This window comes from Scaptodrosophila lebanonensis, unplaced genomic scaffold (assembly GCF_003285725.1).
Source record: "Scaptodrosophila lebanonensis strain 11010-0011.00,11010-0021.00 unplaced genomic scaffold, SlebRS2 tig00000043-arrow-pilon, whole genome shotgun sequence".
NCBI classification, from domain to species: Eukaryota; Metazoa; Arthropoda; class Insecta; order Diptera; family Drosophilidae; genus Scaptodrosophila; species Scaptodrosophila lebanonensis.
In genome coordinates, this window is record NW_022060545.1 from 4,386,581 (window position 1) to 4,403,101 (window position 16,521).

General features: G+C 40.1%; 1 protein-coding gene across 1 annotated transcript in view; it reads right to left on the minus strand.

Annotated features, from left to right (window-relative positions):
- LOC115623219 (ecdysone-induced protein 75B) overlaps nucleotides 1–2,831 on the minus strand; it is a 163,405-nt gene extending 160,574 nt beyond the window's left edge. The window contains 3 exon segments of the mRNA XM_030517458.1: nucleotides 1,133–1,284; nucleotides 1,316–1,349; nucleotides 1,352–2,831. Coding sequence (XP_030373318.1) covers nucleotides 1,133–1,284; nucleotides 1,316–1,349; nucleotides 1,352–2,732 — 1,567 coding nt within the window. The 5' untranslated portion in view covers nucleotides 2,733–2,831.
- Between the last annotated feature and the right edge of the window lie 13,690 nt (nucleotides 2,832–16,521).

The following is a 16,521-nucleotide window of genomic DNA, read 5'->3' on the forward strand; positions in this document are numbered from 1 at the left end:
TATATGTAGAACCTGTAGCACACGGTCAACCCCCGACCCCGACCCGACAGACCAATCAACCAGAAAGCGTGTGTTCTGATACAAGTGCCGTTGTATATTGCCAGGGTCAACGAGTTTTGTGGCTGAACATTTACAGTGCACGATCATTACAACGGACTAGGTGTTATGGTAGGGGCTACCAATTATATTTTTGGGAACAGACCTGGTGCTGACTATTCTGAAGGAATGTACCATAAGTACTCGTAATGCCCTCAAAGGTTAGATAGTTAAAGCACTGTGTTTGTGGTGGTTGCTCTGAAAAGGTTTAAAATAGAGATCGTATTCTTAAAAACAAATAATCGCCATATTTAAATACTATTCATAAATAGCCAGCAGCAAGCTCAAGTGTTATTTTCTATCAAAACCACTTCTTAATTCTTCATTTAATCATACAGTTGTACTCAACATAATAGAATCCAGAAGAAATTTTAAAATAAGCTGCAAATAGTGATAATATTTGTTGTGTCTATATAATCCACGAGTAGGTCACTCACAGTGGGATGACAAAAACTAAATCTACCAAAAGAATCATTAGTTTTATAAAAGCATATCGTGTAAAAATTGGAACAAACAAAGTGAAAGAAATTGAAGTAAGATCCTTCAATATAAACAAAAGTTAATTTTAAAAAAATTGAGTCCCCAAATCCATTGCCACAGGCGCTATATATCAGAACCGCCCGATGTTTGGAAAAACCCATTAAGGAGGACGTGCGTGGAGAAAGTAGCAATATCGATTTCAATATTTAATTTAAATATTCATGTCAAAAATATCATGTTGAACAGAAAACATATAGGGTTGGGAGAGTGATATGGAAATGAGACAATAATGAGAACACACTACTTATATCAAAATCATATGAGATTCATTATCCTTGCTATTTCTTGCCTCAATTCACTAAAATTCTCAATATTCCGGGCTGGTGGAGTAAATCCACCTTTATTAAAATAAATTTGTGAAAACATTTTGTTTTAAAATATATATTTCTTATATATTCTTTCTGATATGATGTGTAAGCATCAGACGTATAAATATCTAATGCTGGGCCAAAAAAATTAGTATGAAATATTTGTCATAATAAAAGTGAACACTTACCTAAATCTGGAATGGAACTGGAGGGCTCCTCGCCGCTATTGACGTGGTGACTGCCATTGGAGCTACCGCTGCCTCCCAGACACGAGCTAGTGGCATGCTTGATCTTGGGTGGTGGAGGCGGTGGCGGTGGTCGCATGACGGCGTTGCTGCTGCTGTGATGCGATGAGGAATGACTGCCACCACTACTGCTGCTGTTGTTGTTGTTGTTGCTGGTGCTGCTACTGCTGCTGCTGCTGGAGACAATGGGCGTGCGAAAGATATGCGAAGAGGTGGCTGCGGCTGCGGTTGAGGTGCTAGCCGCTGCAGAGCTGGATGTGGCACTAGCAATGACATGCTGTTGCTGCTGCTGCTGTTGTTGTTGCTGTTGCTGTTGCTGGAAGTGGTTCGAGGCAATTACATTGACGTGGCGCGTAGTGGTGGTAACAACATATTTGCGTGCAGCGGCCGTGGGCGGTGCGCTGCCAACAAATTGCTGTAATTGCTGCTGATGCTGTGAGGTTGGTTGGGTTGGCGGCGGCGGAGGTGGCGCTGAGGGAGCGGCTGGCGGCGGCGTTTGACGCTGCTGCTGCTGATATTGCACGTGAGTGGGCGAGAGTCCTGGGGAAGGCGACTGCTTGATGAGCACATGTGACGATAGGGATTCATTCAAGTGCGGTGGCTCGATGTAGGAGCGTCTGGCGATGACCGGAGAGACGGGCGCGGAACGCGAATGGTGGTGCAGGGGCGGCGGCGAAACGGAATGGCGACGCAACGCGGCGACCGAAGAAGCGGAAGTGCTCGCATTGCCGGACGCGGCGGACTCATCGTACAAGCGACCATCGCGTATGACCCGCACATGATGCTGCTGCTGCTGTGGACGCTGCTGGAGCTGCTGCTCCTGATGATGCAGTGGCGGCGGCGATGCCGCTGCACCACCAACACTGTTCACCAGACGCTGATAGTGCGACGGACTGGCCGAGTGGCGACGCGACAAATGCGACTGCGCCACCGTCGGCACCGTACGAGTGATGATAATTTGTGGGGCACCACCGCTGGCCAGAATGGTCGTCGTCTCGGGCTGGGTGCGGAGAGCCAAAGCACTGCCGGATCCAGCCACATGCTGGGTGTAGATGTGCTTGATGGCGCCCACGGTGGTGCCAGCACCGGCGGCGGTGCTTGTCGAGCTCGCACGCTGCTGCACATACTCGACACGTGGCGTCAGGATCACCTTCTGAGTGCCACCTGGTGTGGTCAGACCTGTGGGTTGACGGGGCGGCACCGTTTGAACCTGCACATGCGTATAGCGCTGCTGTTGTGGCGGCGGCGCCTGGGGCTGAGGCTGAGGTGGTGCTACATTCGAGCTGCTTGTAGCCTCTGCGTCGCGCAGCTGTCGCCGCTCCCGCAACTCCTGCTCCTCCAGATGCAGCATCTCGAAGTCGATGGGCTCCGTTTTGATGATCTTCACGTTGGCCGTGGACAGACCGACAGCGGCGGCTATTTGTGTGGCTGTTGGAACGCTGCGTGTGCTGTTGCTGTTACTGCTACTGTTGCTGTTACTGTTGCTATTACTGGAGGCAGCGGCGGCGGCCACAGCTTCCATGCATTTCAATTTTTTCAACATCTTGCTTGTATGTGTGTGTGTTTGTTTGTGTGTGTGTAAAAAACCGTTGGACAACGTTTACAAAAAAAGTTGGCGCAAAAATATATAGTATATGTTTGAATATCGATATAAATATATATATACTATATATACGAATATGTATATACTTATATATGCTTTACTTTTGTATGAGTAGCTTTAGCTTTTATCCTTTTCGTTTTTGTATCTATGGAAAGATTTCTTTTGGATTTGATCCTGAATCACCTGCTTCGCTCTATGCTCTGTGCTCTGTATGCTGTCTCCTTATCCTTCTCCGTCTCCGCTTCCGTTTACTTATGTGCTTTGCTCTGAGTTTTCGTTTCGTTTTCTTTAGTAAAAATCAGTCTCTTCTTCTTTCGCTTGTTGCAATTGTTTTGTTTTTTGTTTTTTGTTTTTGTTGGTTATTGGTTGCTGGTTGATTTAATTTCTCTTCCCGTTTGTATTTTGTTTCTGCTTTTGGATTATCAAAAATGGTATCAGCCTTCAAAGTTGCAAAGTTGTTTTAGTTTCTTTACTATCTGCTACGTATTTATCGTAAACCCCTTAATTCTGTTTATTCTGCTTAACAGCTACTTTCCTTAGGTAGCTAGCGTTGTTCCTTAACCTGCCCACTAAACCGCAGCAATTATTATGTAAATGATGCGCAAATGTATCTTAAGGGTCGAGTGTTGAGTGTCGTCGTCGAGCCGTGAGCAATGAGTGGAGCTCGAGCTGAGGTTTCTTAATTAGTTGCTAATAATACTTGTCGTGTGTTAATGTTGTCTCCTCAGCAGCTTCTTGAGTATGTTGTAGGTAATTGAAGGTATTAGCTGAAAAGAGGAATTAGAACTTGCAATGGCAATCATAGAATTAAGTCCTGTAGCCCTGTATGCAATTCTAACAGATGTTTGTATCAGCATCAATCTCCCATCTTCAATCTCTCTCAATCGCAATCTTCTCACATTTTTTAAATGCCTTGCTTCAAATCAATCATTGCTACTCTTTTGCTAATTCTATTCAATCCTTTAATATGAAGTTCCTATGTTAAATAATTAATATCCAATGTTTTGAAAACTTGAAAATAGTTTTAGAATTTACGACATATACATTTTTCATAATAATCCATCAAAAAAGGCTCTTAATTCTATTATAGTATTTCTAACAGAAGAGTACAAATATATCGACTTTTAAAATTCAAGCTAATTGGAAATGATCATTAAACCTGCTACACTTATTATTGATCTAATAATATTTTTTTTAAATCTCAAAAAATTTCAATTTGTTGAGAAATATCGCAATTAGTTGGCATACTTACTTTTTACAAATAATATGCGCCTGATTGATTGTTGATCTGATTGATGTATTGATTAAAATCGTTGAATAATATTGTTGTATAAATATATATATTTATATATGTATGTATGTATGTAGGTAATATGTGTGATGAATACTTGTAAGTTTTGTTTACAAATAATTTACAAATGTTGTAAATTAGTAATTAAGCATACGCACTTAAATAGGTTTTGTATAATATATGGTTGTTCGCACAAAGTTGTGGTAAGTATTATGACAATTGCACAGTTTAAAACTTTTACGAAACAGTATTGTACAAATATTTTACAAATATTATATATTCCGCTTAAATATGTAGCAAGTAATTTTTATTCCAAAAATATATGTATGTATGTATATATTTATTTTGTTATATTTTTAATTAATATTAACTCTTAATTCACTTGAATATTTTGCACATGAAACACAACGCCGCAGTTGTCGTTTTATTTATTAATTATTGATTTATTTATTTATTTGTTTGAACCTGAGCAGTTAATTTTATTTGTTTAGTTTTCCTCGAAGCTTTATTGATTTGTTGCTGTTGCTGTTGTGGTTGTTCTTGTTTAGTTGTCCTTGTTAAACATCTTTAGAAAAATATATAGTATGTTAAATATTTTCGCTATACGACGCATATGTACATATGTATGTACATAGATGTACATAAGTACGTATGTCTATAGCTGGAGGAGTGTATGCGTGCTTGAGTTGTTGTCTTGCTGCTGTTGGTGTTGTTTTGCTGCAACATTTTGTCAATAAACATTTTTATTGAAGCGAAATTTAGAAAACATGTCAAACGATTCTAACTTATGCCTTTTCGGTATTTATTTAATTTATACTTTTTTTAAAGTAATTTTTTGCTTGGTTTTTTTTGTTGTTGTTTTGTTTTGTTTAGCTAGATTTTAGCTTTAGTGGCCTATGTATTTTGCTTTATTGTGGCCACGCTTTCAATTATTTCACTTTTTATTTCATTTTTATTTTTATAACTTTTGTTTAATTTGCGGCAGCCGCACAACAAAGCGTGCAAATAACCTTGAATTTCGCGTTGTTTATTTTTTTATTTTGTGGTTTTTTGCTTTTGTTGTTGTTGTTGCTTTTGGTATGGATTTTTAACACTTGATCCTAACACTTGTTAGCCAGGGGGCGTGGGCGGGGCTTTAGCCAATTAAAACAGCTGTCGTCTCTGACTTTTGAACTTCGTACCTTTGCTGCTGCTGTTGTTGTTGTTGCTTCTGTTGACTTATTTTATTTAGCCAGAAGAGTTTATTAAAACACATTGCTACAATTTGCTGTTGTTGTCGACGCGTTCACAGAAACTCTACAGCTGTTTCGAGTATCGCGCAAAACATGCCGTTTTCTTCAAAATCGCTCGGACGTTTGTGTGTGTGTGTATCGAATGACGAGGCTATTGGGGAAACAGCTGAAGAACGTTGTGGCGCAACAGCTGTGGTGGTGGTGGGGGTAGGCGGGGCAGGGCGTGACGCGAACACGGACGCTGTAACAGCAACAAATATTGTGTTGGCATAGCATAAAAATGATTGCCAAATTGTGAAAAGTCAATACATTGGCGGCAACTATGACGAGCTCGAGAACGAATATGAGAATGACATTGGGGGCCAAATGCCAGCCAGCGTTCAAGAGCAAGGTAAAAAAGACGACGCTGACATTGACGACAACGGCAACGACAAGCGACGAGCGACAAGAGACGAGGACACCACTAACAAAAACACCAACAGCTGTTCGGCTGCGAATTCTGTTGAGCCTTGCCAGCAACGCTGGCGGACAAAGGCAACAAGGCGTTGGGCTGCACAAGGACAAGGACACCACTCGCGGAGCGACTCGAACTCGGTCTCGGATTCGCACTTTGGTCAATGTGAAGGTTAAACGAATATCGCACTTATATAAATTTTCGGACTTAGGCCACTAATTGTTGCACTTTTACGGCCATACTTATTAAGAAACTACTTTTATTTCATTTGTTTACGAGTGGTACGACGGCTTGCAGTTGTTGTTGCTGTGATTTGTGCTGTTGTTGTTGTTGCTGTTGTTAAAGCGCGCAGCAGCGAATAAAAAATGTGTGCAACCGTTGCGTGTGCCGTACTTTCTCTGACTGAGCATAAAAACACATAGAGCTTGCAGGCCAGAACGAAACTGGTAAGAACAAACACACACACTTACACACACACAGAATCACACACAGACAAAGGTATCAGCAGAAGCGAGAGCGCAAAAAATTTGCGCAAGAGAACGACTACAGCAACTAAAAAGGAAGTGTCTATGTCTGTGTACAATACCCAGCTGCACAATGAAAGTGAAAACCATGCGGTTGTGGGCACGTCTGTGAGCGCCTCATGAGAGCGCGAGAGTGGGATTGAGAGAGAGAGAGCCCCAATAAGCTCCAGTGCGCGCAAGCTCAGCAGCAGATGAGGAAGCATCGACAACAGCGGCAGCAGCAGTAGCAGCAGCGGCAGCGTAAAGAATACAACAAGCAAAACATAAATAAACAAAAATAAACGCGAATGAGCAAGTGAAAAGAAAATGCGCATAAACTTGAAAGCCAGCGAGGGTACAAAATATATACACAGATATAATTAATATGTATTTACGTGCTCCGAGTACACTCGGAAAAATACATTTTCTACATTTGCCCAAATCGCTCATGAGCTAAAAAATACACCCATCAAAAAGTAGAAAAACTAAAAATCTATTGTTCTTACATTATTTTAAAATACCTAAAACGAGACTCCGAAATACAACTAATTTGTTTTTAAATCAGCAAAACAAATTCACTACAGGAGATAATGCGTAAGAAAACTAATAAGAAATTAATTTGAAAAATACAATAAAGTTTGACGAAAAATTTGTGCATAAATTCGAGCCCAAAATTATATTGAATTATTAAATGATACACTTGTTTTTTAAAAAAAATGTGTTTAATAGTGGGTCCATTGCCCTTAGTTGTATTTGATGTGCGATATTTTAAATGTTAAAGCGACGTTTTTTCTGAGTGTACGCAACCGAGGTTTGGGTTTGGCAGGCTATGAAGTTTCTGGGGTTGCTTTAAAGCTCACCATCTCAGTGTATATCTATGTACTGCTGTGCTGGGGTGCTTTGGGGTGAAGTTTGAGCGGCAGGAACAGAAACGAAACTTCCGCCCAACGCACACAGTGAAGAACGCCACACTGTGCGTATACGTAATATGCGTAACTAAGTTACGCATTGAGGTAGGTTCGTAACGAAAGTGGAGTCAAGCATTGAAACATATTCTCTCTGCACGCAACTTGAACCACATTTTGTGACTTTTTCTTAAGCAATTAGAACGAAGTGATGAATATGTTTTGATGCTTCGCACGCAACTGTCATTTGTCATGAATATTAATTCAAAATAATAATAAAGATGATGCATTGCTGTCTGTTTGGTTAAAATAAATGATGCGACGCGTGCGTGTGCGTTTGTCAAGTGCACAACCGTCAAATATGAAAAGCTTCCGTAAACGTCAATTTGCCGCTACAATGAGCAATACTAAACTGCAATAACAAATGCACAACGACATTCAACATTCGTTGCATAGAAACAGAGCGCGCAACATTCAATAGCAATATAAACTAACAGACGACAAACTAACAAACATCCACACACATACGCAAACAACCCAGCCATGTGCAAATAGAAATGTATTGACCTTAACACTGAACACTCATTGCTGTTTGGGTGACGCAGTCGACTTTGGCGTCGCTGCCAACACTGCTGTTGCCGCTGCGCTGCTCTACATAAAGCGCGTGTCGACTCATTGCAAAAAAATGACTTAAAATAGAACTTCGAGAGAGGGAGAGTACAATTTTACGTTTGTGTGGCATGAAAGAGAGAGCGCTTGCGTGTGTTAGTCAAGTTCACCACTACCACGAGCCGATGGCTTTCCGTGTGTGTGTTAGTGTGGCACTGGCGCTTAACAGCAACGTCTACAGCGGCGCTACAGTTGAGTGAGCAGCGCACTGTTAAAACTCCACAAAAACAGCCTGTGGGTAAGAGGTGAGAGGCCACAAAATGGAGTTCAACTTGGGCTGCATTGCAAACAAGCCCAGACATCGGCAGTTTGGGGACGCGCATTCTAATGAGGGTTGCTTCGATGGCTAAACAGGGGCGAATAGACGGACAATGTCTGGAGTTTTGAAGTTGGCAAGTGGGTGGCATTGCCATCGAATGGAATGAGTCAGACAATTTTGGTAAGCTACGCACGAAAAACTGAAGCTGGAATGTGTGTGAGTTTAATGAGCAAGATACAGAGCCCTCAAACTTTTAAAGGATGTTTTGAAAATGCGTAGTTGTGGGCGGTCTGGAGTCTGTTGGTTGAGAGTTCGACATCTCAATTCAGGCAGCTTAGAAGTTATTTTGAGAGTGAAAGGTCGTCTGGCGTGGCTGGAGTCCAATTGGGCAAATGAAAAAACATTTAATATCAATATTTCACACCGAAAGCCCGTCAATATTGTGAATGGAATGGGTTCTACATTAATTCATGCTATCCATAGAATAATCTCTTTAAGATTGATCGGATGTTACTCTTGTTTCATATATGTACTCGTATGTATGGTTTCGAGGTTATTACAGTGTAACAATTGTTCTTTTCCTTATGCCACTTATTTCAATTGTTTTGATTGATATCATTAGAATTGATATTATTATCATCCACATGTTTTGATGAGCACCTAAAATTGTTTGATTTTTTCATTACCTTTCGGAGTTCTTATCCTGCATTTTAAAGTTTAATCATCCAACATATATAAATTATAAAATGCATATTATAATTTATTTCGATCATTATCACCTACATACGTATTGTCCAATTATTTGGTGCAACAGAACAGCACACTGATACACTAAAACACTGAAAAGCACGCACACAGATCCTCAGCTCCACACTTACGACGACACACAGGAGAGTCCATTTAACGCTACACGAAAATGATTATGCGCCGTTGAAGAAACAAGTTAATTAACTTCAATAAAAGGTAACTAGCGGATACGATAGCACACGCGACCGATATGGAATCCAAATGGAGTTAAGAATACAATACATCATAAACGAAAGTCAGTTGCATCCGCAGACACAACAACAATAATAAAATCCACAATGAGTATCAGTTAGAATTGTCGAATTGGTCGCTGGCGAACGGAGCAGAACGTACAAAACAAACGTGCGACATGACGTCGTTAACGAGACTGAAACGAGACAGAAATTTTGCAAAAGTGAAAAATTCTACTTTCAATATGAAAACGAGCGAACGCAGACGGCACACACGAGCCAGAACAAGAACTCATTTGCAGTGCAGCGACGACGCCAACTGCGCCGCAGACAGCAGGCTGTTGGGCGGGAGTTGTGCAGTGCGGTGCGGCCGCGGTCTGGAAGAATGGCAAAGCCGCACTGTGGGTATGGGTAAGGTAGGTCGTGGTATGGGAATGTCGAGAGCACCAGCAGCCAGCAGCACAACAGTAAGAGAGAGAGTGTGCGACGCGTGAGAGAGCTTCACACATTGCACAAGTGCAGAGCGACCATTGCCGTTGCCATCGTTGTCGCTGCTGCGGCCGCAGTCGCTGCCTTTGCGAATGCAGAAAACAAAGCATAGCCCCGAGAAGTCAACGTACAATGCGTTGGGGGTGCAATGAACACAACGTCGATGTCGACGTCGGCGTCGGTGGGCGACGTTGTGCAGGAAGCAACCAACGTACAGTGTTCAATTTTACAAATTTAGGTGGAAAAAAATAATTTGAAATAAAAGTGTTTACTTTCATTGAAAAGCTGCTAGCGACTGTGGAGTTTTTTGTAAAATTGCCTTTAATAATATTTGTGATTACTTAACTTTAATAAACAATCTACATGTGTAGATCTTGTAAGCATGCAAATTTGAAGAAACAAAAAGAAGAATAATAGACTCAAGCAATCAAGGTACATTAAGCATGAAAAGAAGAATCCGCCCGACTTTTTCCATAATTACTGACAATTCGGAAAGGGCTCACGAAAAATGAAACTATAATAATGTAATTTATTTTATAAAGGGTGTTCAATTCAAGTACAGACGAATACATAAAATCGTTGTTTATTTCAATCGGTCAGTAAAAACATTATGTAATTAAACTATCAATATTTTTATATACTTTTCATTATTATACATTTCCCATTTTATCCACCAACATTTGCAATTAGGCACACTGTGCAAAAGCGTTTCAGATTTTCGCCTCTCGTTGTTATTGTTGTTCAGCGTCGTCTGGAGTTTTGCCCCTTTGCGCTTTTTATTGGGGTTGCAAAGTTTTTGGCATAGCATTCCGGGAGTTATAGCCACGTTGCCCGTACAATAGAAATTAAAAATAATTGCAAAAAATTGAGTGGCAAGGCTTTTCTTTGAGAGTATGAGTTCCTTGCCGCCCTTTTTTTTCTTTTTGCTGAATTTGCAACCCTCGAGCCATTAAATAAAAGCAAAGTTTCTGACATTGTCTTCATTTGATTTCAATACGCTCGTGTTGGGAGTAAGGTTTCCTAGACGCCTTGCCGCTTGAGCTTAAAATGAGCTGCTGATATGGATCGAGTTGCCATGACGAACAAATTATGAGGGGCAGAAGGACAGAAATGGGCAGATCGATGCGACAAAAAACCTCCCTGTCCACCACAGCAAGGCTGTTTCATAGCAATGAAAAGTCTAAAATAAAAGCCATAACTGACTGACAAATATCATGGTCAATGACAGAGCCGGCAGAGAGCTGAGAAATTTGCATGGGCTCCGAAAAGCGAACGCCCCAAAATGAGGGTGATACACGAGTGGCAGGGGCGGCCAGACAACACCCTCAGCTGATAAATTATAGTTGACGAGGAGCCCGAGGGGTGTGAGCAACTCTGTCTCATGGCGAAGAGAACTATATGGTGAGCAGAAATGCAACGCGCATGATTATCAGCTGCACATTTGTGCATACTGCAAGGCGCGTTCTTCTCTAGGCTCCCTATTCGTGTGACTGTGTGGTGTGTCTCTGCTCTGTGTGTGTGTGTGTGAGTTTGTTTGTGTGCAAAGCTGCACGAAGGTTAACAGAGTTTTCAGGGGCACACACAGAACTGTGGAGCAGCTACTACGAGTCCTCGTGCCTGCCACCAAGGGCAAGGACACGCAAGCATGCGCATTTCCGCGTTTGCTGAAAAGTCATTGCATACACACAGGCGCTGTATATGTGCACGATTTGTTTCTCCTCATTGCCAAGGTCTGCGCGTTAGTCGAGCAACGCCTGAGCCGGCTGCCGGCGCTGCAGCGACTGCGACTACGTCTACGGCTGTGGATGCTGCTGCTGCGCCTGCATTTGACATTGAGGGGGCGGTCGTGGGTTGTGGGTTGTGGGTTGTGGAAGGACAGATGGACGGCGTTCGTTTCAGGGCTGCTCAATGCATCTGTCTGACCATCGGCAGACGAAATGCACGACCCATGGACACATTCTGCATCTCCTTGATAATTTGTTTAAAATGCATATCCATGTCCATGTCCTTTGCTTCGCTTTGGTTTCGTTTTTTGGAGGTTAGACGACACGTGCGACATTTCAGCATTGCAGCCTCAAAGTCAATGGGCAAGGCCTTGGGGGGTGCCCACACACATTTCAACGACACCCCTCTATGATATTTTAAGCAAAACGACAATGTAGAGCGGGAAACTTTTAAATGACCCACTGCCTGCACAATTTTCTTTTCGTTTTTTAATTAACACCCCCAATTTCCTGCTTTCCATCTCATCACATTTTCACTTTGTTGCTTCATAACCCAATTTCACGTTTTGAGTTGGAAAAATTAGCAGATTTTTTCACAATTCTCAATAAAAGTTGTAATTCAGCATGAAAAAATACGTAGCTCGTACTCGTAGCTTAAAAAATTAAATGAAAATGATGTGTTAAATAAAAACACTAATAATTTGCAAAATCGCAAATTCACAAATTCAATTTGTTGCTTGAATAGATAATGCAATACTAGATTGTGGATAAATTATTAAAAGGAATTATTCTGCTAACAGCGCTGAAAAGTGACTTGGGAATTACAGTTCAAAGCCTCTCTCTAACCGTCATAGCCTGCCTTCAATTCTCAAATCAAGATTATTTAAACACAATTTCTTGCCCAAATGCGATTTTTCAATTTTTTAATGGTCCGATTCGTGAAGTCAAGCTCGTTCACACATTTTTCTATCAGTCTAAATACGAATAAAGATATGAAGTATTTAATAAAATTATAAATAATGGGGCATGAGTTTATTCTATTAATATCGCTTTCAATAAGAAAATGCAGCCATCAAACTTTAAGAACTAGGAAACGTTGATGCTGCGGAATCTCATTCGATTAGACATCAGCTGGATCAGGTGTGCTCTTGCCATTCTCTGATTGAAGCCCCGGTCTTTATAGCCAGCAGCTGCTTCTTCGTAGGATTTTCAGATATATTGCACCTACAACAAAGTATTGAACGAGTAGTGCTGTAATCTCGTGCCGACCTGACTCTTGAATACCCTGCAAGACTTTCTGGGAACGCATTTCGAAGGAGAACTCTTTAAATTTTTTATTGTTGTTGCACCATTCTCTATCTTATGGAATTCCGATGAGTTAATTAAATTTTCAAGGGCTTGTAATTATTATATACTTTTATTCTTAACCCAAACATTTTTTAAAAATAATCTTTAATTTAATAGAATGATTAGATTTTCGAATTCACTTTTATTGCATTTAACATTTATTTTTCATTAACTGAAGTACATTTCTTACCTACCTCTCTATAATATCTTAATATCTTATCGGTAATTTGTTTTCAATAAATTAAATACCTGCAAACAAATCTGTGTCTGCTTCTACTACTTAGATTAGCTTGCAGTCTCGCTCAAGCAGTTAAATGAATTTCAATTATATGTTTGCTTCTTATTAAGCATTATTATTGTCTTCTTGTTAATAATAAACTCATCAATGCGTACTCATTGTGATATTTACTGAGGCTTCCCTCAAATATATTTTACTGTCAGTCTGGCTGGTGTTTCGTCCAATTCCATGTCATTTCGTTGTTCTGCCTCTTATTGTTTGTGTACGTATTCAATTTTTACGAGGCAATTGACTTTGCGGCCCAACTAATCAAGTTAAGCTCCCAGGCGACTCATTAGGCAGACAACCACACACAAAGGCACATCGTGACATATTTGGGCAAGTCCTTTGCTGCATTGACCCTGTTGAAAAATCAGCCCATTTAAAGTCAATTATTGGGTCAATGTGCGTGCACTGAACCGACTTTCGGTCCCAATGCCTCAGCACAAAAGTATGCTATATGCCGAAACGGATTTCGGCAGAGTTCAGTGCCTCTTTGCCATTCTGGCTTTGTCCAAATACATAATTTAGAGCTGCAGCCGCACAAAGATAAAGATAAAGCAAAGACAGAGCCACAATCACAGTCAACGAGGGCGATTTGTTTTATTTATGCCCCAAGAGGCGTTTGCCATGCCGTTGGGTCAGTGACTCATTGGAAATTGTTTGAGTAGCCTCTTGGTTTGGCTTGGTTCGGTTTGGTTTGCCTGGCAAAGTTTGCAGGCAACATGAACGACACTAACAGTCTACATGTTTAGAATTTTTTTCTGTCCTTTATTTATTTTAAGTAACAAAGGTGCCGATGATTCAAGACGGACGGGTGAGTAAGCTTTGTGGTTAGGCGCCATTGAACCCGCCTAACAGGTGCGTTCGTCCATTTGACATGGCACAGGTTAAGCGTCAGTTCAAAGTTCACGCTATTTGCACCGACCATATTAGTCATGCATATGAGGGTGCGCGTATATAGTACATATATGTAGTATTTATCTGCTTCATTTAATAAATATTTATATAGGTGAGGCTTGGCTGTTAAAATTAGAATTCTCATAGATGTATTGAAAATTAACTGCCAAGTGATGGGTAGAAGAGAATGTCCTTTCTGCTGAGTCTTTACAATTCATTTATTTTTAAAATATTGACTTTACGCTGAAAATGGAAATTCAAGCTGTTCAGTATGGAAAACAATTAGGTTAAATATAAGTTGTATATATCCACACTTCGTCCATGTTTTTGCAAAAAATGTAAATAATTTTTCCTATAACGAAGGCATTTTGTAGATCAAATAAGTTGTTTAAAATTTTATTAATTTTTAATACCTACTATAAGTTATAATACTAGTACTATTTTAAACAAAGCAAAATGACATAATTTTTTTTAAAAAAATTTGTGTGCAAACATTTAAAAATTATTTTATTTTATTAAGTTTTTTCAAAAACCTCCTAAAACTACTATGGGAGCAACATCCATACTTTAGCATGAAAACAAAAGTAAATAAATAACTTAAATGAAGAGACCGAATACAAGAAATTAGATAGTGTCTCGCCCATTATGAAAAGATTAATTAGACAGTCCGACACAGTAGGAATCAATAGATCTACCTAAGAACAATAACATCTTAAATGAGGAAAGTACTAAAATATCACAAAAGAACAAATGTTACTTTTAATTTCTTCATACAATCCTCACACATCACCTCACTATTTGGTTTTTTTTTTATAGCAAAACAATTTTTTCCAACATGCAGATGGTTTCGAGCGAAAACCTGACCCAGACACATACTACATACTCGTATATATAGCAGCTAGCGTTGAACTCACACATCATTTCCTCGGCTGCTTTGTGGAGTGAGGAATAATAAAATTGGCGAGAATTCGTTATGACAGCTCTCTGTCCCATTCCACTACAAATGATCCCTACCCATACGGTCTATGAAGTGCAACATCCACAGCAATAAACTCAATTCAAGCCAATCTGTTGGCAAGCTCTTGGTTTATTGACCTCAATGCTGCACACATTACGTCATGGTGTGTGGAGTGTGTGGCACATTGCTATCAGTTGTAGGCATCAGAACGTCAGCCAGCAGGCCTGGTGGCGTCAATAGGCACACACACAGATACACACACACACACACAGGCACACAAACTCATTTACAAAGAAGAATATTACGGGGTAGCTCTGTTGAGAGCCCACGTACACGATATCTGAATGAATAACTGCAATGCCAACGGCTCTAACTCTGCATAATACATCAGCAAAAGTTTGGGTTGATTATGAAGAGAAAAATATGGGAAGCATGGGTAATATGCATATGTCATCCAGTCATTAAATAGCGTTTAAAAGTACATTTATAACTAAGTACTTAGATCAGACAATGGCTTAGAGCTCTTTCGCTTTCAACTTTATAATTTTTAGTATTTACTAATTCTTTTTCTTTCACTCTTAATTTAATTTAATACTGGCTTAGAGCTCTTTCGCTTCAAACTTTATAAGTTTGAGTATTTATTAATTCTTCTTCTTTGACTCTTAACTAATCCGTGAAAAGTGCACAAGGAAAATATTAATTTAATCTTGGAAAATGTAAAAACCAAAGCGTACTGTTGGAATATATTATAAATGTATCAACCTTAGAGATTGAAGTCGGTGTTATGGGAGTAAGACTTCCTGGTTTAGAAATTGAATCAATTCGTTAGTTTCCTCAACATCCTATTCTGGCACAGTGGTCCAAAACAGTCTACATACACGGCGTTTTCATGAGAAAACTCAATGAAATCGGTCTATTTTGATTTAAAAGAAAAATCATAAACAGAGTGCCTCCAGCTTGAAAGAACATTTTTGTTTCAAGTGGCTAGTAGCTGCTTTACAATTAAAAGCAATTTTAGATTCCCCCACAATATTTAAAATCTTTTGGAAGTAAAGATTCGATAGCTGTAGGAAAAATTTGCTGAAAAGAAGATGCAATTGTTAGGAAGGAGTAAGCATCGTTGTTATCCTAAGGAAAAGGAGGCCCAAACTAAATACTAATGCTGATCTTCTTGATTTTCGTCTAGATAAACTTTTTTGGTGTAAAAAAAATACACTATTTTTTGGGTTTCTATACCCTCGTTTGCGACATACTTAAATCTGTATGTTCCTAAATATATATCTTAACCAAGTTGCATCTCTTTTTTATTTCAAAAGGACATATTTCATTTAGTTTTAATCCGAAAGCGTACACTTTTTCGCTCACTGTATTTATTAACTCACTCTTATCAGGCTAGCCAAGAATTGCAGTTCCACAAAAACCTGAGTCGTGTTATACATACTATATAATAACTATAATCTATACTAATTACTAGTAACAGTTACACGATGACGTCGTCTATTAAACATTGCACAGTTAGCTGCACAGCAGGAGCCAGTATGTAAGGGGCAGAGAGTGAGGGAGGGAGGGGGGTAATGGGCTATGTAGAACGCAGTAGCTTGGCAAAAGGCAGCAAAGACCTGTAGGAGCTCCTGAGTTAGGGTTTGTGTTCGTGTTCGTGTTCGAGTCCGTGGCATTGCCTTTCCCACCTTGTGGCATGTGTCAAAAGCACACAGTGCATGGTTGTCAGCAACTCTGCATGGTG